Source organism: Salvelinus fontinalis, chromosome 3 (assembly GCF_029448725.1).
Source record: "Salvelinus fontinalis isolate EN_2023a chromosome 3, ASM2944872v1, whole genome shotgun sequence".
Taxonomy (NCBI): Eukaryota; Metazoa; Chordata; class Actinopteri; order Salmoniformes; family Salmonidae; genus Salvelinus; species Salvelinus fontinalis.
The window spans coordinates 22,122,043-22,144,927 of record NC_074667.1 but is presented as its reverse complement, the minus strand read 5'-3'; the positions used below and the strand labels follow the sequence as shown (position 1 = coordinate 22,144,927).

Sequence of the window (22,885 nt, the reverse complement as noted above, 5' to 3'; positions counted from 1 at the left end):
CACCTCTACGCAGACGACACCATTCTGTATACTTCCGGCCCTTCCCTGGACACTGTCCTATCTAACCTCCAAACGAGCTTCAATGCCATACAACACTCCTTCCGTGGCCTCCAACTGCTCTAAAACGCTAGTAAAACCAAATGCATGCTTTTCAACCGTTCGCTGCCTGCACCCGCACGCCCGACTAGCATCACCACCCTGGACGGTTCCGACCTAGAATATGTGGACATCTATAAGTACCTAGGTGTCTGGCTAGACTGCAAACTCTCCTTCCAGACTCATATCAAACATCTCCAATCCAAAATCAAATCTAGAGTCGGCTTTCTATCCCGGAACAAAGCCTCCTTCACTCACGCCGCCAAACTTACCCTAGTAAAACTGACTATCCTACCGATCCTCGACTTCGGCGATGTCATCTACAAAATAGCTTCCAATACTCTACTCAGCAAACTGGATGCAGTTTATCACAGTGCCATCCGTTTTGTTACTAAAGCACCTTATACGACCCACCACTGCGACCTGTATGCCCTAGTCGGCTGGCCCTCGCTACATGTTCGTCGTCAGACCCACTGGCTCCAGGTCATCTACAAGGCTATGCTAGGTAAAGTGCCGCCTTATCTCAGTTCACTGGTCACGATGGCTACACCTACCCGTAGCACGCGCTCCAGCAGGTGTATCTCACTGATCAAGCCTAAAGCCAAAACCTCATTTGGACGCCTTTCCTTCCAGTTCTCTGCTGCCTGCGACTGGAACGAATTGCAAAAATCTCTGAAGTTGGAGACTTTTATCTCCCTCAACAACTTTAAACATCTGCTATCCGAGCAGCTAACCGATCGCTGCAGCTGTACATAGTCCATCGGTATATAGCCCACCCAATTTACCTACCTCACCCCCCATACTGCTTTTATTTATTTACTTTTCTGCTCTTTTGCACACCAGTATCTCTTCTTGCACATGATCATCTGATGATTTATCACTCCAGTGTTAATCTGCTAAATTGTAATTATTCGATTTATTGCCTACCTCATGCCTTTTGCACTAATTGTATATAGATTCTCTTTTTCTACCATGTTATTGACTTGTTTATTGTTTACTCCATGTGTAACTCTGTGTTGTTGTCTGTTCACACTGCTATGCTTTATCTTGGCCAGGTCGCAGTTGCAAATGAGAACTTGTTCTCAACTAGCCTACCTGGTTAAATAAAGGTGAAATAAAAATAAATTAAAAAAAATGTTGTGAGAAAGGAACTTAAACGTTAGCTTTTTTTACATGGCACATATTGCACTTTTACTTTCTTCTCCAACACTTTGTTTTTGCATTATTTAAACCAAATGGAACATGTTTCATTATTTATTTGAGGCTAAATTGATTTGATTGATGTATTATATTAAGTTAAAATAAGTGTTCATTCAGTATTGTTTTAATTGTCATCATTACAAATAAATATAATTTCTTAAATAATAAATCGGCCAGATTAATCGGTGGCGGCTTTTTTGGTCCTCCAATAATCGGTATCGGCGTTGAAAAATCATAATCGGTCGACCTCTAGTGTGATCACATCCCACATGGATAAAATAAAGGCAATTTTCTCAAATAATTCTGCAGAGGTTCATCCTGGTCTGATTTCGTTATTTCTTTACATGATCAGAAATAGCAGAATCTAGTGTTTCTAACTACATAAAAACAAATGAGAACATGGGCTCCGCTTCAAAATACAACTGTTATATGGCAGAGGTTCCGTGACATTGCCAGGGACCTCACGATATTATCACGATACTTTGGTGCCGATATGATATGTATTGCAATTCTCACGATTCTTCATGTATTGCGATTCGATGCTGTTATTTTATTTCAATTCGTTCCAAACATATTGCTCACCGTATGTCTGCTGCAGAGGGACAAGATCATTTTTGATCAGTAATGGAAATAAAAGAGCTGAAAACAAATAGTCTCCTGGGGTTTTGGTGCAGGTACATCCAACTAGAGCAAAAATAATATTGAATGTATACTGACTAAAAATATAAATGCAACATTTAAAGTGTTGGTCCCATGTTTCATGAGCTGAAATAAGATCCCAGAAATGTTCCATACACACAATATGCTTATTTCTCTCAGATTCTGTGCACAAATTTGTTTACATCCCTGTTACTGAGCATTTCTTATTCGCCAAGATAATCCATCCACATGACAGGTGTGGCCTACCAAAAAGCTGATTAAGCAGCATGATCATTACACAGGTGCACCTTGTGCTTGGGACAATAAAAGGCCACTCTAAAAAGGTGCAGTTTTGTCATCCAACACAATGCCACAGATGTCTCAAGCCATTCTATCCTTTTGAAAATATTTGACCATAAAGTATGTTTGTAAAGGGTATGTGTGTCACTGCAGAAAGTCATACTCTTAGTTTTAATTTAACATGCAGTTATTCAGCTTTCATTGCAGAATGGCAAACATGCAACATGGAGAGAAACAGACACAGTATGAAGTCAATTCATTTACAAAAGACAGAAAGAGGGGCAGACAAAAATGTGGTATCCCTCATCGTGGTCGGAGCCCATAAACTGCAGCCGACTGTGCTTGAGGTTGGTATAGCAAATATCAGCACCTGCAGCACATATAGGCAGAATCCCGGCCCCACCGCTATTCTGCATCTCCCTTTCCCCATTCATTTCATACTATGTCCATCTGAATAAATAGAAAATACAGAATATAAATCTTTCAAACTAAATCGGCGACTGACTTCCAAGTGGAAGCTTACCTTCTCCCAGGCACAGACATGGGACTGCTGCCGGCGCGTGTGAAGCCCTGCTCCGATTGGTTGGAGGAGGAGGAGCTGGAAGACTTGGCCTCTTGGCTGAGGGGATGGGCCAGACGCTCATGCATGGGGTCGGGCCGGTTCCACAGCACCGTCTGGGGGGACGAGGTGTGTCCCTTCCTCCTGGGGTGGGGGCACAAAAAAGGAGAAGTTTGACTTTAGCCAACCATTATTTTAAGGCAGCTTGGTCCTTTGTGGCTCAGTTGGTAAGAGTATGGAGCTAGAAACGCCAGGGAGGAGGCATACTGGACTTTATTAGGTTAAAGAGCAACTGCCCCTAAAAACCAACTTCTAATTTAGAAAACAGGCTGTGGCATCGATATGAGTCAGAAACACGTATTCTACTATCAGAATTGACTAGGAAAAAGTATAAATAGGATAATTTGTCATAAAGTCGGTCTCGTGTGTTTGTGACTGCATCACAAGGTAAATTAAGGTTGGGTTTGTTTCAATCCTGTCCACACGGCCACAGCTGGCAGAACAAAAGTAATCAATTCAGAGTGCAGCTGCACGCAACCCTATGGGGCTAGTTAGAGACTATTGGTAAACTATACAACGTACATGGGACAATGTTACATTTCCAATAGCTTCAGATGTCAATGACTTAACCCCTTACACTCGTGGGAATTAGCCTATATGGATAGGGCTAAATTTAAATATTTCTTAGAAGAACTATGAAAAGCATATGCACAACCATGGTAGCAATTGAAAGGGAACAGTTTAGAGATGATTGGAAAATTAGTAGACCAAAAGGCGAGGACACAACAGTTCATCCGACACAATACGTAATCCAAACATTACCGCTGATTTTATTTGCATTTACAGTACTTTTCACCGCATTTGTTGATAAAGAAATCTGAAAATACTCCGGATACATTCACTAACATGACAAGAATATTCTTGGAAAATGCGGGGTAGGTAAAACATAAGACAAAGAAATGACAAGGGTTAGAGTAAGAGGACTAACTGGTGTCTCCAAATGGCCACACACCTCTCCAAAGTGTGCCCAAGTTCCTAAGCAATTTCAATGCACTTTTATAGTCTTCAACTAGAAGGTGCTTTTTTGAGCTTTCCTGGCTGGTCCGTTAAAGAACTAGACCGAGCACACCTGTAGTTGTTTGGCTTGGAACACAGTCCTGCACCTCCGCTTTTACACAATTACTATTGTTGTTGACACAATCCAGAAACAGTCCATTATAAAATCGCAATATGGGTCAGGTGGGCATTTGAAAGCTTGTTCTATTGCCAACTAGCGAAATTAGCTAGATTATAAAATACGATCTTAGGTTTTCACAATGCAATTCAGAGAAGAAGAAAGTAATTTGAGTGTGCAAGGAATGGAATCATGAGTGATTTCAGATGTGTGGTCTGTGGCAAAAAAAAATAATAATCACAATGTGAACAAACAGGCTCATTCTGTTCAGGACAACCCAGTCACATGTCATATTGTAACTGTATATCAAACAGTCCTCACGGACGTTGACACTGTATATTACATTAGTTATATGATTTCGGAAATGTGAAGTGCACATACGGGTGTTTGGCTTGCTTATATGACATCAAAGCGGTATTTATTATAATCCTCAACATCTCATCTTTCAAAATACAGTACCAGTCAAAGGTTGGGACACACCCACTTATTCCAGGGTTTTTCTTTTTACTATTTTCTACATTGTAGAATAATAGTTAAGACATAAAAACTATGAAATAACTCAAATGGAATCATGTAGTAACCAAAAAAGGTGTTATTTTATATGAGATTCTTCAAAGTAGCCACCCTTTGGCTTCATGACAGCTTTGCACAATCTTGGCATTCTCTCAACCAACTTCATGAGGTAGTCACCTGGAATGCATTTCAATTAAACAGATGTGCCTTGTTAATATGTTGAATTTCATTCCTTCTTAATGCGTTTGAGCCAATCAGTTGTGTTGTGACAAGGCAGGGGTGGAAAACAAAAGAAAGACCCATTTGGTAAAAGACCAAGTCCATATTATGGCAGGAACAACTCAAATAAGCAAAGAGAAAAGACAGTCCATCATTACTTTAAGACATGATGGTCAATCAATCGGAAAATATGTCAACAGCTTTGAAAGCTTATTCAAGTGAGGTCGCAAAAACCATCAATTGTGGGCCTCCCGGGTGGCGCAGTGGTCTAGGGCACTGCATCGCAGTGCTAACTGCGCCACCAGAGTCTCTGGGTTCGCGCCCAGGCTCTGTCGCAGCCGGCCGCGACCGGGAGGTCCGTGGGGCGACGCACAATTGGCATAGCGTCGTCCGGGGTAGGGAGGGTTTGGCCGGTAGGGATATCCTTGTCTCATCGCGCTCCAGCGACTGTGGCGGGCCGGGCGCAGTGCGCGCCAACCAAGGGGGCCAGGTACACGGTGTTTCCTCCGACGCATTGGTGCGGCTGGCTTCCGGGTTGGAGGCGCGCTGTGTTTAGAAGCAGTACGGCTGGTTGGGTTGTGCTTCGGAGGACGCATGGCTTTCGACCTTCGTCTCTCCCGAGCCCGTACAGGAGTTGTAGCGATGAGACAAGATAGTAATTACTAGCGATTGGATACCACGAAAATTGGGGAGAAAATGGGATAAAAAAATAATAAAAAATAAAACATCAATCGTTATGAAACTGGCTCTCACGAGGACCGAAACAGGAAAGGAAGACCTCGAGTTACCTCTGCTGCAGAGAATAAGTTCATTACTGTTACCAGCCTCAGAAATTGCAGCCCAAATAAACGTTTCACAGAGTTCAGGTGACAGACATCTCAACATCAACTGTTCAGAGGAGACTGCATGAATTAGGCCGGCATGGTCAAATTGCTGCAAAGAAACCACTACTAAAGGACACCAATAAGAAGAAAAAAGATTGGCTTGGTTCATGAAAAACGAGCAATGGACATTTGATCGGTGGAAATCTGTCCTTTGGTCTGATGAGTCAAAAGTTGAGATTTTTGGTTCCAACCGCCGTGTCATTGTGAGACGCAGAGTAGGTGAACGGATGATCTCTGCATGTGTGGTTCCCACAGTGAAGCATGGAGGAGAAGGTGTGATGTTGCTTTGCTGGTGACACGGTCTGTGATTTACTTAGAATTCAAGGCACACTTAAGCAGCATGGCTACCACAGCATTCTGCAGCGATACACCATCCCATCTGGTTTGCGTTTAGTGGGAATATCATTTGTTTTTCAACAGGACAATCACCAAACACACCTTCAGGCTGTATAATGACTTTTTGACCAAGGAGAGATGAGTGCTGCATCAGATGACCTGGCTTCTACAATCACCCAACCTTAACCCAACAGATTGTTTGGGATGAGTTGGACAGCAGAGTGAAGGAAAAGCAGCCAACAAGTGCTCAGCATATGTCGGAAAAGTATTCCAGGTGAAGCTGGTTGAGAGAATGCCAAGAGCGCAAAGCTGTCATCAAGGCAAATAGTGTCTACTTTGAAGAAAACACTTTTTGGTTACTACATGATTTCATGTGTATTTCATAGTTTTGATGTCTTCACTATTATTCTACATTGTAGAAAATAGTAAAAATTAAGGAAAACCCTGAGTAGGTGTGTCTAAACTTTTGACTGGTACTGTTCATAGAGTCCTCGGAATTTACAGCATTTCCCCTGACTCGGACAATCAAAAATGCCCAATTAGCGGGAGGGATGGGGGCAACTTGTCACGCACGGGGTATGAACAGCTGTCAGTCAAAGCCCACACAGAGCTGTGAAGTAGAGACCCTGAGCTCTGATGTCATGTATAGCATGTTATCTGCCATTTTCAAAAGGGAGTGTTAAGGGCTACAAACCTCAAAACAACTACACATTGTAGAAATGTCATAGAAATATTGAAAGCAGTTCATTTGAAAACTAAAAAGGCTTACAACGTGAAAAATGTCTAATTTACATTGTGTAATTTATTGACGGTCCCTAACTAGCCCCAGAGATAGGCTGTCCAAAGTCAAACCAATTTTGCTCTGGTCACACACCAGCTGGCTGAAGCTAATTAGCTAAATCATTCAGCTAACTCTTCCCACCTGCGAACACACACACACAAGAGACATCAAACCACACACTGAAACCAACTCACGTTTGAATTCAGTCATGGCTGCTAGCATATCTTAATGAACCAATCTAAAACGAGGCCAAATCAGGAAGTGCCATCACCCTTTAAAGGAATACTCATCCATGTGACATCCCTGATACATATGGGGGTATATTCAAAATTGAAAGGAAATGTTTCAGCTGGGGTCACACTGACTTCCAGAGAAACGGTGAAGACTCACCAGCTGGAGGCTCCCAGAGGCTGGCCGGAGAACAGGTCCACGGCCTCATTGGTGAGGCTGGAGGCTCCGCCCGCGTCCTCCGTGATCAGAGAGAAGTCACTGCTCAAACTGGTCACGCTGCCCCTGGACTCCCTGGACTCTACACCAATCACACAGGAGACATTGGTTAGCGGACAGGCCCTAGGACCAATTACAGAGGAGAGATTTGAGTACAATTATAGGGCACAGATTCATTAAAGATACACTTTGGAAGTTTAGTTGCCTTGTCAAATTTTGTCTGGAAAGTTGCCTGCGTTTGGTTTATATGCATGTATAATACTAATTATTATTATTTATTAAACTTCTATAGCTCTTCTATTACAAAAATACTCAAACCGCTTGAAAAAGGAAAATAAACAAGAATCAAATTAAATAGCTGTACAAAAAAGCATGTCTGGATTTTCTGCCAGAGTTGAAAGTTTTGAATGTTTTAAGCCTTCAGATGTTGTGACAGTCATGAGGGAACATGATTGCTTTTGCAGAGGGAAGTGGTCAGTGACACAGATGCTACACTACAGGACTGTTTTGCTAGCACAGACTAGAATATGTTCCGGGATTCTTCCAATGGCATTGAGGAGTACACCACATCAGTCACTGGCGTTATCAATAAGTGCATCGAGGACGTTGTCCCCACAGTCACCGTACATACATATCCCAACCAGAAGCTATGGATTACAGGCAACAGCCACACCGAGCTAAAGGCTAGAGCTGCCGCTTCAAGGAGCGGGACACTAATCCAGACGCTTATAAGAAATCGCGCTATGCCCTCAGACGAACCCTCAAACAGGCAAAGCGTCAATACACCGGCTCTACTAATCCTACTACACCAGCTCTGATGCTTGTCGGATGTGGCAGGGCTTGCAAACTTATGGACTACAAAGGGAAACCCAGCCAAGAGCTTCACAGTGATGCGAGGCTACCAGACGGGCTAAATAACTTTAATGCTTGCTTAGGGAGGAGGTCAGAGACCTGGCAGTGTGGTGCCGGGACAACGACCTCTCCCTCAATGTGATCAAGACAAAGGAGACGATCGTGGATTACAGAAAAAGGAGGACCGAACACGACCCCATTCACATCAACGGGGCTGTAATGGTGCGGGTTGATAGTTTCAAGTTCCTTGGTGTCCACATCACCAACAAACTATCATGGTCCAAATACACAAAGACAGTGGTGAAGAGGGCACTACAACGCCTTTTCCCCCTCAGGAGACTATAAAGATTTAGCATGGGTTCCCAGATCCTCAAAAAGTTCTACAGCTGCACCATCGAGAGCATCCTGACCGGTTGCATCACCGCCTGGTATGGCAACTGCTCGGCATCCGACCGTAAGGAGCTACAGAGGGTAGTGCTTAGGGCCCAGTACGTCACTGGGGGCAAGCTTCCTGACATCCAGGAAGAATGTTCTCTCTGCTACCGCACGGCAAGCGTTGATGGAGCTCCAAGTCTAGGTCCAAAAGGCTCCTTAATTAACAGCCACCCGAACTATTTACATTGACGACCCCCCCCTTTGTTTTTACACTGCTGCTACTCACTGTTTATTATTTATGCATAGTCACTTCACCCCTGTACAAATTACCTCGACTAACCTATAACCCCGCACATTGACTCGGTACCCCCTGTATATAGCCTAGTTATTTATTGTGTCACTTAATTTTTTTATTTTAGTTTATTTAGCAAATATTTTCAAAACACTTTCTTGAACTGCATTGTTGGTTAAGGGCTTGTAAGTAAGAATTTCACGGTAAAGTCTACACCTGTTGTATTCGGCGCATGTCTTAGCTTTAGGCAAACAATAGCCTATAATAAGCCTTTTGCCAGATACAGTTCATAGCCAATATCCATGTCCATTTAGGCTTATGCGTTTAAAGCTTTGTGCATCATGTTGAGGGGACAAGACATAAAAGTGCATCAAGTTACATCAAAAGTGTAGTGGATAGAGGGAATTCATAAAAAAAGGACATATGCCGCTCGCTATTAGCAGCTTTTCAAATGTTTCTTCATAACATATCATGAGTGCAATGTATCACATTCATTTACATGAGACGCCTATATCAGCACTGTAGTGCAAAATTATTTGTTTTAAACATACCACCACTGCACTCACAATGTATGAAATACACCTCTATCCTCATGTAACACATACTTAATAATGAACTATGTCTCCAGGGAAGCAACTCACTCAACTTGCAGAGGTCGTCCACTGTGAAATCAGTGTCTTTGAAATGAGAGTTTTTCCTCCTGTGGAAGAGAAAAAAGGACGATGAAATACACAGAAAGAGAGGAAGAGAGTGAGAGAGAAAGACTGACACACTGCTCAAAAGGAAGGAAAGAGAAAGAAAGAGATCAAAGAATATAGAAATGTGAGAGAAAAAAAACACTGTTAGGTCACAGTCGGTTTTCGACGATGAAAGAACAGTGTTATTGCCCCGAGTGGCTGTAACTCTACAGTTGAAACATAAAAAGAAGAGTGGCTTAAGGGTATAGTAAGGCCTATTCCCTATATAGCCCACTACTTTAGACCATAGCCTATAGGGCTCTGGTCAAAAGCAGTACACTATATATTGGGAACAGGGTGCCATTTTGGGGGCGGCCAATATTTTATAAAAGCACTTATACATTTCAAATGTCTCCGTTGATTTGTGACATTTCACTCACCTCTGTTTCTTCATGGCAGAGAACTTCTCTGAGACAATGTGCTTCAAAAAATTGAAGCAAAAAAAGAAAATCTGCCAGGAGGAATGAAAGATGAAGTTACAAGTCTTACAGGTGTAAAAAAAAATAAGGAAATTAAATACATGACAAAATGCTGCCCCCTAGTTTTCAAAAACACCCCAAACAACTCACTTAGGTTGAGAATTGGATATCAGTTTCAGAAATCAGATAACATTTTACTCTCATCTTCACAAGCCATTATATCTACATTGGCTTATTAAATTCCTAAAAAACGAATTCAAGACGGCAACAGTGTTATAACTGTTTGAGGGCAATAACCATATTAACTAAATAGAAAAGTAATAACCAATGTTTTAATATTCCACACACGCGCAGGCACACACACACACAGAGAGAGAGAAGGCATGGCATTGATATTGTGTTAGAGTGCAACTGACCTCCTCTCCTTTGGTGAGGCGATCAGGCAGCATATGACTGTAGAAGAGACACAAACCAGATGAACGAGTATGATCACCGAATCCATTAAACAAATCAAAGAACACTTTATTACATATGATTATTGGCTACCAACACCAACCAACATATTTAAATGTCCAATGCAGCCTTTTATCTCAGTAACAAAACATTTCTGGGTAACAATCAAGTACCTTACAATGATTTCTTTCAATTATAATGGTTAAAAAAAAATTAAAAAGCTTCCGAGCAATTTCTCAAGCAAGAATTTTGCTAGGACTGTGTGGTCTGAGTGGGGAGGAGAAAGCTAATGTTCAGTTATTGGCAGAGGTTGGGAATTCTTTCTTATTGGTCTATTAAACCTTGTGATGTCATCAGGCAGGCCAAAACTCCAACCCACCAAAACAGGCTGAAATTTCAGGCGGCCTTTTCAAACAGCTCTTAAACTAAAAAGGGCATTATCAAAATTTTACAGTCTTTGACTGCACTGGGCCTTTAATACTTTCTCAATGTCTGTTCCTTTCTATTCAGCATACAGTTTTCTCCATGCACCTGGTGTTACCTGGTACAATGGTTACAATGTAAGTTTTACTTTCCAATTTATATACTTGTTGACTCAAACAGTTCAAAAGATCAAAGTCAAAGTCAAGAAGACTGTAAAGCACAAATAGGGGACCGCTTAGAGCATGTCATTTACGGGGAAAAAGTACATCAATAACCAACTGTCCAGTTGTCACTCATTTACTCTCTTATCTCCAGCTTAGAACCTGAATTGACCATTATTTTTGCTTTTACAGTTAAAGGGAAAACAACAAATGAACCAACTCTCAATGGGAGTTTAAGCCATAATGAAAGATTACACAAATCCATACATACGCTGCATCACAACACTGATAGCTGGTAAAAAAGGACCAATTATTACAGATATTATTAAAGGGGAGAGGTTTGGTGTGTGTGAGAGAGAGAGTGAGAGAGTGAGAGAGTGAGAGAGTGAGAGAGTGAGAGAGTGAGAGAGTGAGAGAGTGAGAGAGTGAGAGAGTGAGAGAGTGAGAGAGTGAGAGAGTGAGAGAGTGAGAGAGTGAGAGAGAGAGAGAGAGAGAGAGAGAGAGACTCCCAGTTTATCCCTCTTCCCTGGCCGCAGTCTCAGAAGTTTGTCCTGGAATAATTACTCTAGAGCCATCTCCGGGGCAGGGATGTTTTTTGTTAATATTTTTTTTACTCTGTTTGATGAGTTAAACTTTGGAGAGATGCACAGCGGTAATTATGAAGGAACGCCTCGAGAGAGAGAGCGAGAGAGAGCGGGGGAGAAAGAGGGCACCATCTCAATTCATTCCTTGCATCCTATGTCCTCACGACCTTCTCAACTACCGTATATATTGGAGGAGAGGGTCCAAAGTTCCTTCTCGCTGACTTTCTTCTCCAATGTGTTGAGAAGGTCGAGGAGAGAGAAGGCGAGCAATCGAGGAAAGATGAATTGCGACAGGGTACTTAACTTGGCCCGCTCTACCCTCTCCTCAGAGTCGTCCTTCCTATAAAGCTCCTTCCTCAATTATGCATCTCAAACACATCTGGATCTGGTCACATTTCGGCTTTCCCCTCCCCACTCAGACAGTCCTCGATTGCTGTTGTGAATGCACCTCTCAGTATTACTAAGGAGCAATGGGGGTGTTGTGAGTGGAGTGTGAATCCTTACCCAAAGAGGAACCAGTCGTAGGCGATTGTCAGATAGAGGATTTCAGCAGGCTCCAGGCTGGCGTGGACGGCACCATCCTATTGAAAAATACATTAAAAGAATTTCAACATGTCATTAAAAAAGACTCCACGCAAATTAGCCCCGAAAGGCGACACATGTAAATGTGATACTTATATTTATTCATTTTTTAAAATAAGTATTCAGACCGTTTACCCAGTACTTTGTTGAAGCACCTTTGGCAGCGATTACAGCCTTGAGTCTTCTTGGGTATGACGCTACAAACTTGGCACACCTGTATTTGGGGAGTTTCTCAAATTCTTCTCTGCAGATCCTTTCAAGCTCTGTCAGGTTGGATGGGAAGTGTTGCTGCAGAGAAATTTAAGGTCCCTCCAGAGATGTTTAAATCGGGTTCAAGTCTGGACTCTAGCTGGGCCACAAGGACATTGAGACTTGTCCCAAAGCCACTCCTGCATTGTCTTGGCTGTGTGCTTAGGACCATCCTATTGGAAGGTGAACCTTCGCCACAGTCTGAGGTCCTGAGCGCCCTGGAGCAGGTTTTCATCAAGGATCTCTCTGTACTTAGCTCCGTTCAGCTTTACCTCGATCCTGATTCATCCCCTAGTTCCTGCTGCTGAATAACATCCCCACAGCATGATGCTGCATCTACCATCCTTCACCGCTTGGCATTCAGGCCAAAGAGTTCAATCTTGGTTTCATCAGAACAGAGAATCTTGTTTCTCATGGTAGGAGTCTTAAGGTGCCTTCTGGCAAACTCCAAGCGGGCTGTCATGTGCCTTTTACTGAGGTGTGGCTTCTGTCTGGACACTCTACCATAAAGGCCTGATTGGTGGAGTGCTGCAGAGATGGTTGTCCTTCTGGAAGGTTCGCCCATCTCCACCAAGGAACTCTAAAGCTCTGTCAGAGTGACCATCGGGTTCTTGGTCACCTCCCTGACCAAGGCCCTTCTCCCCCGATGGCTCAGTTTGGCCGGGCGGCCAGCCCTAGAAAGAGTCTCAGTGGTTCTAAACTTTTTCCATTTAAGAATGATAGAGGCCACTGTGTTCTTGGGGACCACCAATGCTGCAGACATGTTTTGGTACTCTTCCCCAGATCTGTGCTTCGACACAATCCTGTCTCGGAGCTCTACGGACAATTCCATCGACCTCATGGCTTGGTTTTTTCTCTGTCAACTGTGGGACCTTATATAGACAGGTGTGTGCCTTTCCAAATCATGTCCAATCAATTTACCACAGGTTGCCTCCAATCAAGTTGCAGAAACATCAAGGGTGATCAATGGAAACAGGACGCACCAGAGCTAAATTTTGTGCCTCATAGCAAAGGGTCTGAATACTTCTGTAAAATAGGTATTTCTGTTTTTAATTTTCTGATAAATTAGGTGGAAAAATAATAATCTCCAACCGGCACAGCCAGAAGAGGACTAGCCACCCCTCATAGCCTGGTTCCTCTCTAGGTTTCTTCTTAGGTTCTGTCCTTTCTAGCATTGCTTGCTGTATGGGGTTGTAGGCTGGGTTTCTGTACAGCACTTTGTGACATCAGCTGATGTAAGAAGGGCTTTATAAATACATTTGATAGATTAAAATCCTGTTTTGGCTTTGTCATTATCGGGTATTGTGTGTAGAGGGATCAAAAAAAAATCTATCTACTTTAGAATAAGGCTGTAACTTAAAATGAGGAAAAAGTCAGCGGATCTGAATATTTCCCCAATGCACTGTACCTACCAGCTCTCTAAAAAGTCAGGCAAACAATACCTTCCTGTGGATATTTTCGTCAAAAATGTCAAGTGGCTGAAGGACAAACCACACAGACAACCGGTAGAGTGACTTCTTCAAATCCTCCTACATCAGAAAGAGCAGATTCTGGAGGTTTCTAAAACCCTTAGCATTGCCAAATAACTATCTCAATTTAAGTGATTAGCTCTATTTCAACTGGCTTTTCTAGTGTTAGGCAGTGGGTCTTGAATCTTCATTCGACTTGCGTGTTAAGAAAAATGGGAGGGGCATCGGGGGTGAAAGCAGATGAATTCATTGTGTAATTACATAAAAAAATTATTTAGAAGTGCCTTTTGAATTACTAAACTGATATCTGGGTGGCGGTGGAGTGTGTGTGGGGGGGGGGGGGAGAGACAGAGCGATAAAAGTGGGATTGGAAGGAAAGAAAGAGAAAAACAGGGTGATAGGAATGAGAGAGAGAACACTTACTGCCCACAGTGAGAGCCGCAGGAGGGACACGAAAAGAGGCGTCCGGTCCCAACCGGATATGCAGTGAACCAGGAGACCGCTCTGATCTACAGGGCAAATCAAATCACTGATTAATCAGGCTGTCAAACACAATTAGTTGGCATATACAGCCTGAAACATTAGAGAGCATAATCAGTAAATGTTTTTTACAAGCCAGAATGTTGATTAAAATTACATTTGAATTTACTCTACCGATTGTCTGTGTGGTTGGTCTTTCAGTTGCTTGAAATTTGAGAAAAAAATCTCCACAGGAAAGTATTTTTTACCTGACTTTTTAGAGAGAGATAGTAGGTTTGCCACTGCTGATTGCGAGGCAACGTTCCTTCTGTGATTCTGTTATGCTTGGGTGGCTCGGCTATTTACATATTGTGCAAGTGTTTACAGCGCGTTTGTCAGTAGACTGAAAATACACACCAGAAATACATCCCAACAAAACCATATAGACTACCGTTCCATAGTTAGGTGTCACTTAGACATTTCCTTGTTTTTGAAAGAAAAGCAATTTTTCCCCCATTAAAAAATCAAATTGATCAGAAATACAGTGTAGACATTGTTAATGTTGTAAATGACTATTGTAGCTGGAAACGTCAGATTTTTTGGGCGTAAAGGCCCATTATCAGCAACCATCTGGCCTAGAAAGCCAGCATCCCAAAGTCGCTTCTTCACTGTTGACGTTGAGACTGGTGTTTTGCGGGTACTATTCAATGAAGCTGCCAGTTGAGGACTTGTGAGGCGTCTGGCTCTCAAACAAAGCACTCTAATGTACTTGTCCTCTTGCTCAGTTGTGAACCAGGGCCTCCCAGTCCTCTTTCTTTTCTGGTTAGAGCCAGTTTGCGCTGATCTGTAAAGGGAATAATACACGGCGTTGTACGAGATCTTCCGTTTCTTGGCAATTTCTCGCATGGAATAACCTTCATTTCTCAGAACAAGAATAGACTGACGAGTTTCAGAAGAAGGTGCTTTGTTTCTGGCCATTTTGAGCTTGTAATCAAACCCACAAATGCTAATGCTCCAGATACTCAACTAGTCTAAAGAAGGCCAGTTTTATTGCTTATTTAAATCAGAACAGCTGTGCTAACATAATTGCAAAAGGGTTTTCTAATGATCAATTAGCCTTTTAAAATGACTAACTTAGATTAGCAAACACAACGTGCCATTGGAAAACAGGAGTGATGGTTGCTGAAAATAGACCTCTGTACACCTATGTTGATATTCCATTTTTTTTATCTGCCGTTTCCAGCTACAATAGTCATTTACAACATTAACAATGTCTGCAGTGTATTACTGATCAATTTGATGGTATTTTAAATGGACAAAATAAATTGTGCTTTTCTTTCAAAAACAAAGACATTTCTAAGTGACCCCTAACTTTTGAACGGTAGTGTACCTACCGGCTCCCTTAAAACAACACTTTCCTGTGGATATTTTGTCCCAAATATCGAGCGGCTGAAAGACAAACCGCACAGACAACCAGCATAGTAAGGCTGTATACAGCAATTCATTGTGTATTACAGCCTGATTAAATCAGACAACCAAATAACAAACTCTTGAGAAACAAAGGATTGAACCAGGTTTTTATAGCGACTAGTAAGTGATGAGGATTTAAACAGCACAATGGCAACATAAGCCTTTGGTCTTCCCTGGGTCAAGTTTGACTTTGGAGGCCGACATCTCAGGGACCCTCACTAGACGACCATATGAGATATATGACTTACCCACTCTTTATCCATGTTCATTTTACTCCCTGACAGAAAGAAGAAATTGGCTACAGCCCCCAAGGAGCTTTAACCAACGCGTGAACACACACACATACTGACCGTCGCTGTTGATGATGTGAAGCAGCAGCTTCAGGTAGTTCTGGGTCTGATGGACCAGGTCCCAAGACTGAAATACAAGGACAGAGAAGAACACATGAGGACTTTCAGCACGTTTTCACCAGGGGTGCATCCAGTAGGTGACTAAATGTTCAGATAGAAATATGCTATGTAGAACAAACATGCCTCTCTGACATTTGGAATAAGAATTCATGACATTTCTATCTGCAACGTTTGCCTAGTGAACGTGGCCCTGGTGTGGTAACTACATCTCTTATTACCTAAAATATGCCTTAAAACACAAACTGTCTTACAGCAGCGATTTTCTAAAATCTCCTCAGGGACCCCCAACCTACTCACAATTTTGTTGTAGCCCTGAACTAGCTCACTTGAGTTAACTAATCAAGGGCTTGATAATTAGTTGACAAACTGAATCAGGTGTGCTAGCTCTGGAATGGCTTAAATACATGAAATGGCTAGGGTTGCCTGAGGAGAGGTTTGAAAACACCCGTCTTAGAGAATGTCAAGACAACATGAGAAAGTAATTGTCGGCAGCCATGCCGTTCCACGGCCAACCTACAGAGGTCACTGTGAGACCAGTAATGCTGTGGCATAATCGGAATCACATTTCACTGAAGTATAATTGGAAAGTTAGACATACCTGATATAGTGGCCTGGGTGGTCTAGTGGTTTGGGCCACTGCCTCCACACACACATAAACACGTGTTGGCATAAGTTCGAATCCAGCCTTGTGCCCTGTGATACAATCTCCTATCTGTCCTCCTCTCCCTATCAACAAAACTGAGGAAATACTCAGAAGAGGGGAAAAAAAGACTAACCTGATATTCACTCCAGTTTATATTCAAGTTCTTGGTAAAGCACGCAGGGATTGTCAAAGGAGCATCCACAAAATCCTGTCAACAATAGAAATGGTATGTTTTAAAATCTGAAAATCATTCATCTGGATGAACATATGATACATCACAATCTGAGATCAGAAGACCATAAAACGACTAGAATGGGTGAGGACACAGTTAAATTGCCTAGGTTTTAGTGTCTTTTATCCCTTCTATTAACTATATTTCTATACAGGAAGCGTTAAATCGACAGGCATACCTGATTCCAGTTGAATACTAGTCCCTCAGCGACGTAGTCTCGATCTTTGTAGTCCTTAAAGAACTCACACCCTGGAAGCACAGAGAGAGGGGTCCGGTGTCACGATACAACTGTATGCATTGAGAACAGTACAGGACCTCTAGCTCTCCAGTCCTGGGTTCAAATACGGTTTGAAATCTTTCAAATACTTTCAGTGCTTTAGCCTGCCCGGTGTGCCAGATCGGTGGAGTTTGCATCACCCATAGCGCCGGTCAAACTCAATCAAGCCCAGTTTAAGTGTTTCAAATCATTGCAAATAGTATTTGATCCCAGGTCTGTAGCTATCTCTCTGGGGAAGACATGTATTAATAAGATGTAGAAATGCATTGTAAGGCCTACTTACTGTCATCTACGTAACACTAGACTTATTTGTCAAGACTAATAGAAAACTGTTTTCCTTAAAAAAAATGAGAATATTTTAACAAAGAACTGAAATGTGAACGTAGGTTGGAGTTGAAAGGACTGTCTTTACCCGGGTAAGGCACAGAGAGCAGGGTGAAGTCCGCATAGCGTTGGGCCTTATCCACCTTCTCAGACGAGGTGACACTGGACAGAGACGAGAGGGGAAGATAAAAAATAAAAATGTAAAAGAAAATATTCGGGAGGTGATGAAAACCGTACGTGTATACATGACATGATGCATGACTTAACGGTCAGTGACACATGTACACACAGCTGCACAACCGGCGAACCATAGTAAGTATGTGAACAGACCGACACGCACACACGCCATGCACTCACACACTTCAACATTACATCACAATCATACAAGCACGCAGGCAGCTACATAAATAAAGACAACACACACCGCCACACATGCAAAGGTCAACGTCCAAACAAGGGTACACTGTTTATTACATAACATAAAGTCACCATAAGGCCAACATGAGCAGGAGCCAATGACCCAGAACAGATACCCCTCTGTGTGGCTGTGCATGTGTGTGGGGGGGGTGAATAAATTCAGAGTCCTGACTGTGAGCTGAGACTTACTTAAGGCCAAACTTAACCTTCTTGTTCTCCACCATGAGGTCACAGATGTAGCGCACGGAGAGGTAGCGCAGCAGCTTGATGTCCAGACCCCGCACCTTGTCAAAGAGCTGAGAGTCCCCGTTCCTGTAGCGAGGGAGAGACGGGATGGAGAGAAAGCGTTCAAAGAAAATGTTAGACATCATCCAATGACCACAAAAATGTATGGGGCATTTTGAGCATTCAAAGCAGGCAAGGAAAACAAACACACGTCACGGGATCACGTGAGAAGACACCAACCTCACACTGTCGTCTTCTGGAACCTCTGGCTCGGACTCTGCCCCCCACGTGTCATCAGTACCCCCTAGAGGGGGAGAGAAAGCGAATGAGAGAGAGGGAGAGAGAACGAGAGATGCGTCACTACCATATAATTCTTACATGCTGACCAGACCAGACACGTCGCGTGCGTTGCAAAATAAATGTAGAGATCCATGTTATTCAATTATTGCACCCAGACCGCTCGCAAGCGCCAACGAGCGCCTGCGTTGCCAAGGGCTAAAATATAAGTCATTCCTATTTCTGACGCAGATCGCGCTGCAAGTCCTGCCTCTCCCATCTCCTCATTGTTTATAGAGGCAGGTACCCACGTGCCATCTCATTGGTTATACCCACGTGGGTGATTGAAAGACATACTGTTTTGCCGGTTGTCGTGGTAATACTATGAAAGTGTAGATACCAATCACCATATAAGTTCAAAGATGAAAAAGCCTGGAAGGAGGAGAGATGACTAGACACGATTCGGTTGACCATTTTGTGTGTGGATTAATTGTCGGAGTAGAAGACCTTGTGCATTTCAGGTAAAATAACAACTTAATGTTTATATCCCAGGACAAATTAGCTAGCAACAGCAAGCTAGCTAAATAGGACAAATTAGCTAGCAAGTGCAAGCCAACTAGCTAAATTGCCATACATGTTTAATGCTTTTCGACCTGTCCCCAAATTAATGTCATTGGTTCAGAGTTTGTTTTGATATTTTAACCTGCGTGTCATGATCGCGTTTGGTGTAGGGGGACAAAATAAATTTAATGTGCAATGGCGCATGTGCGCAGCCGGTTTGGGTTCCGTGTAAAAGTGGATTCAATGAGGACACACTTGAGGATACTTCTCTCATAGGAGTTGAATCGGGAGTGTTTGTGTTTTAGAGGTGTTTTACATCTATTTCTGAATGAATGGGGCCCTATGGCACTACTGACAAAACCACAATATGACTAACAACTACTAAACTAAGCCAAATGTCTAAAAACGGTCTTGGGGAAACGACAGCAGCCATCGCAAGTGGAAATATAGCAGCACTGTTTGATTGTGGAACAGAGTTCATCATTCCAGAGTTCCCAGAGGTGTGATAGATCAACTGACGAGCATTACGTTCTTGATGGTTGCTCGGCAGCGCCCAGCCGCTAACCGTCTTCCCGGCTAAACTTTGCGTGGCATGTCACTTCACACATCTCTTCGATTAGCCCACCACTAAGCACGCACCGACGGCGCGCGCGGTCAACTAGACGATCATTTGAGGACCACATTTTGATTAGGACAGCGCCGTCGTGTTGCTTTAAGACACACGTGGGGACTCCTCTTGATCAATTTGTTTTCACCGAAGCTCCATTTGGATATTGGGATTAGCCTGGGGAAATGTTTGTGAAATTGAGGTTTGGGCTGCTAGTGATCATCTTTTCTAGTTGGCTCATTTACTAGAACCTTTAGCCAGCAAGTTATACACGTAGTTTAACAAGTGGATTATTTTTGCTATTCAGTCGCATAGTAGCCTAGCCCTACTCCCGATCAAAAGCCTGTCCTTTCACTGACTCTCCATCCGTATAGGCTATTTGGTTAATTGTTCTCTGGCTGGGCAAATAAGTGGGAGGTGATATAGCTCATCTATTCATTCGCACAGCTATCACAGATCAGAAACATTTAGCATGCAATAATGTAGCCTAAAATTCAAGTGTAGGCCTATAATTTTGCTCCATGGGGTACAGGCAACTCCAAAAAGGGCGCGGAGGTTGTGAAATATGAGCACGAGACTCACATGCTTTTAAAATAGGATGGCTGTTGTTTTCTGACGGTATCACGATGAAGATAATCCCAATTTAACACCATACGGCTGCTCCTTAACAAAGTGGAGTGAAAGTAGGAAAGAGATGAAACGTGAACTTTAAAAAAACACGGGCTTGGGCTCTGTTTAAAAATATTACTTTTTTATGACAGCGGCTCCACATGTTAATGTGACACCAGTTGTATGGGGAAAAAATGATTTGTATTTTATTCTGTTATATTCTTACTATAATATACTGTATATATGTGTTGACTGATTGAGGCAGGTATGTTTTGTCAGTTTAATGAAAAAAATTAAGTATTTATTTAATTAGGATGTAATTAAACCAAAAACATATGCTATTCTATTATTTTATTAGTCTTAATGTTTCTTAGGACTGGCCTGAACGAATTAATACAATTACTCAAATAGACGCCCACCCACATCTGCACACCACTACGACCAGTCGTCACCGGCATGCGCACGGTAGGTATAAAAGGCCTTTGCAGGCAAGAATGTGGCAATAACTGGCCTGTTTGTAAGGGGGTCATATAAACATTGCCCATTTTTGTTAACAGGCAATGCTAATAACAGGTGTATGCAGTATAATAGGCTGGAAGCCAGAGGTACAGGGCCAACCGCAGTACAGGCAGCACCCCTGGAGCAGGGGAGGAGAACAGTGGAGGAGGACGAGGATGGTACAACTCAAGATGTAAACAGAGTTCTAAATGGCATCCTATTTCTAAAATGTATATATTTTTTTTACTTTTACTCCTTTTTCTCCTCAATTTCGTATTATCCAAATTGGTAGATACAGCCGAGACACGCCGCTGCAACACCCGTACGGACTCGGGAGAGGCGAAGGTCGAGAACCACACGTCCCCCGAAACGCGACCCTGCCAAGCCGCACTGCTTCTTGACACACTGCTCGCTTACCCGTAAAGCCAGACACACCAATGTGTCGAAGGAAACACCGTACAACAGGTAACCGAAGCTAGCTTCGAGGCACCCGGCACGCCACAAGGAGTCCCTGGAGCGCAATGTGTCAAGGACATCCCAGCCGGCCAAACCCTCCACTAACTCGGATGGCGCTGGGCCAATTGTGCACCGCCTCATGTGTCTCCCGATTACGGCAGGCTGTGACACAGCCTGGGATCAAACCCGGGTCTGTAGTGACGTCTCAAGCGCCTTAGACCGCTGCGCCACTCAGGAGAACCCCTATCCCTTATTGAATTTTAACACACAATCCACTTGCAGTGAAGACACTCAACTACCCAAGCACCCCCCCCCCCCCCCCGCAGTTCACCCAAAAACCTCCCCACCCATCCGCACTCCCCAACCCCCCCCCCCCCCCCCCCCCCCACGAAGAATGCTGGTCTGGGATCAAGTTCCCCTATCCATGTAATCTAATTAAACATAAATCAAAAGGGGAAAAACTGATCCTAGACCTACTCTGAGACGCTTTGTGAATACGGCCCTGAACTCGATTCCCTTGCTAACAAATGTCCTTTTTTGTCTGTCTCACCGGAGAAGATGTAGTTGTAGCCGGTGCGTCCGTATAGCTCCCCCCAGCCTGCCAAAGTGGACGACCGACAAATATGCTGCAATGGAAGACAACACAGGATAAGTATTAGACACACACACACAGTAACGTTAGCATACTCCTCATCTCAATAGTCTATAAACCAGTCAATCAAGTTCCTCGTATTATTGTTTTTGACATATTCACTTCTTTGCTCAAAAGGCAAGAAGTATTTATAAAACAATGCTCAACAGGTTTTCAAAGATTTTAAGAAAATCAAAAAGGGAGAGGCCATATTTAAAGGTTGTGACAGATCACAAACAGAAAGGGAACATACAGCAGCCCAGGCTAAAACAGTTCCAAACTAGAAAGGCAAAGTTTCAAGAGAAGCTTTCCCCCCCTCAATTACAACTGACAAACGTGGTCGTAATAGCCATAGTAGGCTAATAGCAAAGCAGTAACAAGCCTAGCTGTTAAAATAAGTGAAGACAGCATTTGAACTCAATCTAAATTACTGCCTGAAAGTATGGCATTAAAAAGCTATTAACTACAAATTACACTTTTATAAATGAAAGATCTCAGAAAGGAATGTGCCTAGCCGGCTAGAGGTGACTTGAGAGCCCTGTTCAAATGCTCTTAAAAATACCTCCTTCCTCGAAGCAATCACTGATCTGACATGACAGGATTAGGCTAGTGTTGGCAAGCATTCCACTGCATTGACTTCACTAATTATGTCTGACCAGATCAGTGATTACCCCAAGGGATGGAGGAAAGAAGGGTGCATTTGAAAAAGTATTCAAACCGGGCTGAGGTCTCCAGACCGCAAAAGGGACTAACTTCCTGGTGAAATGAAGGTGAGACACAGAAAAAAAAATACATAAACATAAAAATAAATAGATCTCAAAGTTGTACTTTGCCATTGTAGAGGATGACTGGGCAGACGAACCTCCCTCGGCAGCGGGCCATCTTGCTGCGGTTCACCAGGTCCTGCAGCTTGGTGATCTGGACCGTGCTCTCAAATCTGGGGACACACCAGCGATATATGGATCATCATAAATGGATCAGCAATATATCATCATCATGGCTCTATTATAACAAAGCAATATATGGATCTTAATCCTCAATATTGC

The 22,885-nt window shown here is 43.0% G+C and overlaps 1 protein-coding gene across 2 annotated transcripts in view; it reads right to left on the bottom strand.

Annotated features, from left to right (window-relative positions):
- Positions 1-22,885, bottom strand: part of LOC129841093 (myotubularin-related protein 14-like) — a 51,031-nt gene that overhangs the window by 16,365 nt on the left and 11,781 nt on the right. For both annotated transcript variants that reach the window (XM_055909192.1, XM_055909201.1), the window contains exons 3-17: positions 22,668-22,776; positions 21,759-21,834; positions 18,442-18,505; positions 18,166-18,288; positions 17,648-17,721; positions 17,137-17,207; positions 16,860-16,934; positions 16,024-16,090; positions 14,168-14,253; positions 11,949-12,025; positions 10,240-10,276; positions 9,785-9,855; positions 9,309-9,367; positions 7,092-7,230; positions 2,759-2,938 (exon numbers count right to left, since the gene is read on the bottom strand). In XM_055909192.1, coding sequence (XP_055765167.1) covers positions 2,759-2,938; positions 7,092-7,230; positions 9,309-9,367; positions 9,785-9,855; positions 10,240-10,276; positions 11,949-12,025; positions 14,168-14,253; positions 16,024-16,090; positions 16,860-16,934; positions 17,137-17,207; positions 17,648-17,721; positions 18,166-18,288; positions 18,442-18,505; positions 21,759-21,834; positions 22,668-22,776 — 1,308 coding nt within the window. The remainder of the gene's footprint in view (positions 1-2,758; positions 2,939-7,091; positions 7,231-9,308; positions 9,368-9,784; positions 9,856-10,239; positions 10,277-11,948; positions 12,026-14,167; positions 14,254-16,023; positions 16,091-16,859; positions 16,935-17,136; positions 17,208-17,647; positions 17,722-18,165; positions 18,289-18,441; positions 18,506-21,758; positions 21,835-22,667; positions 22,777-22,885) is intronic.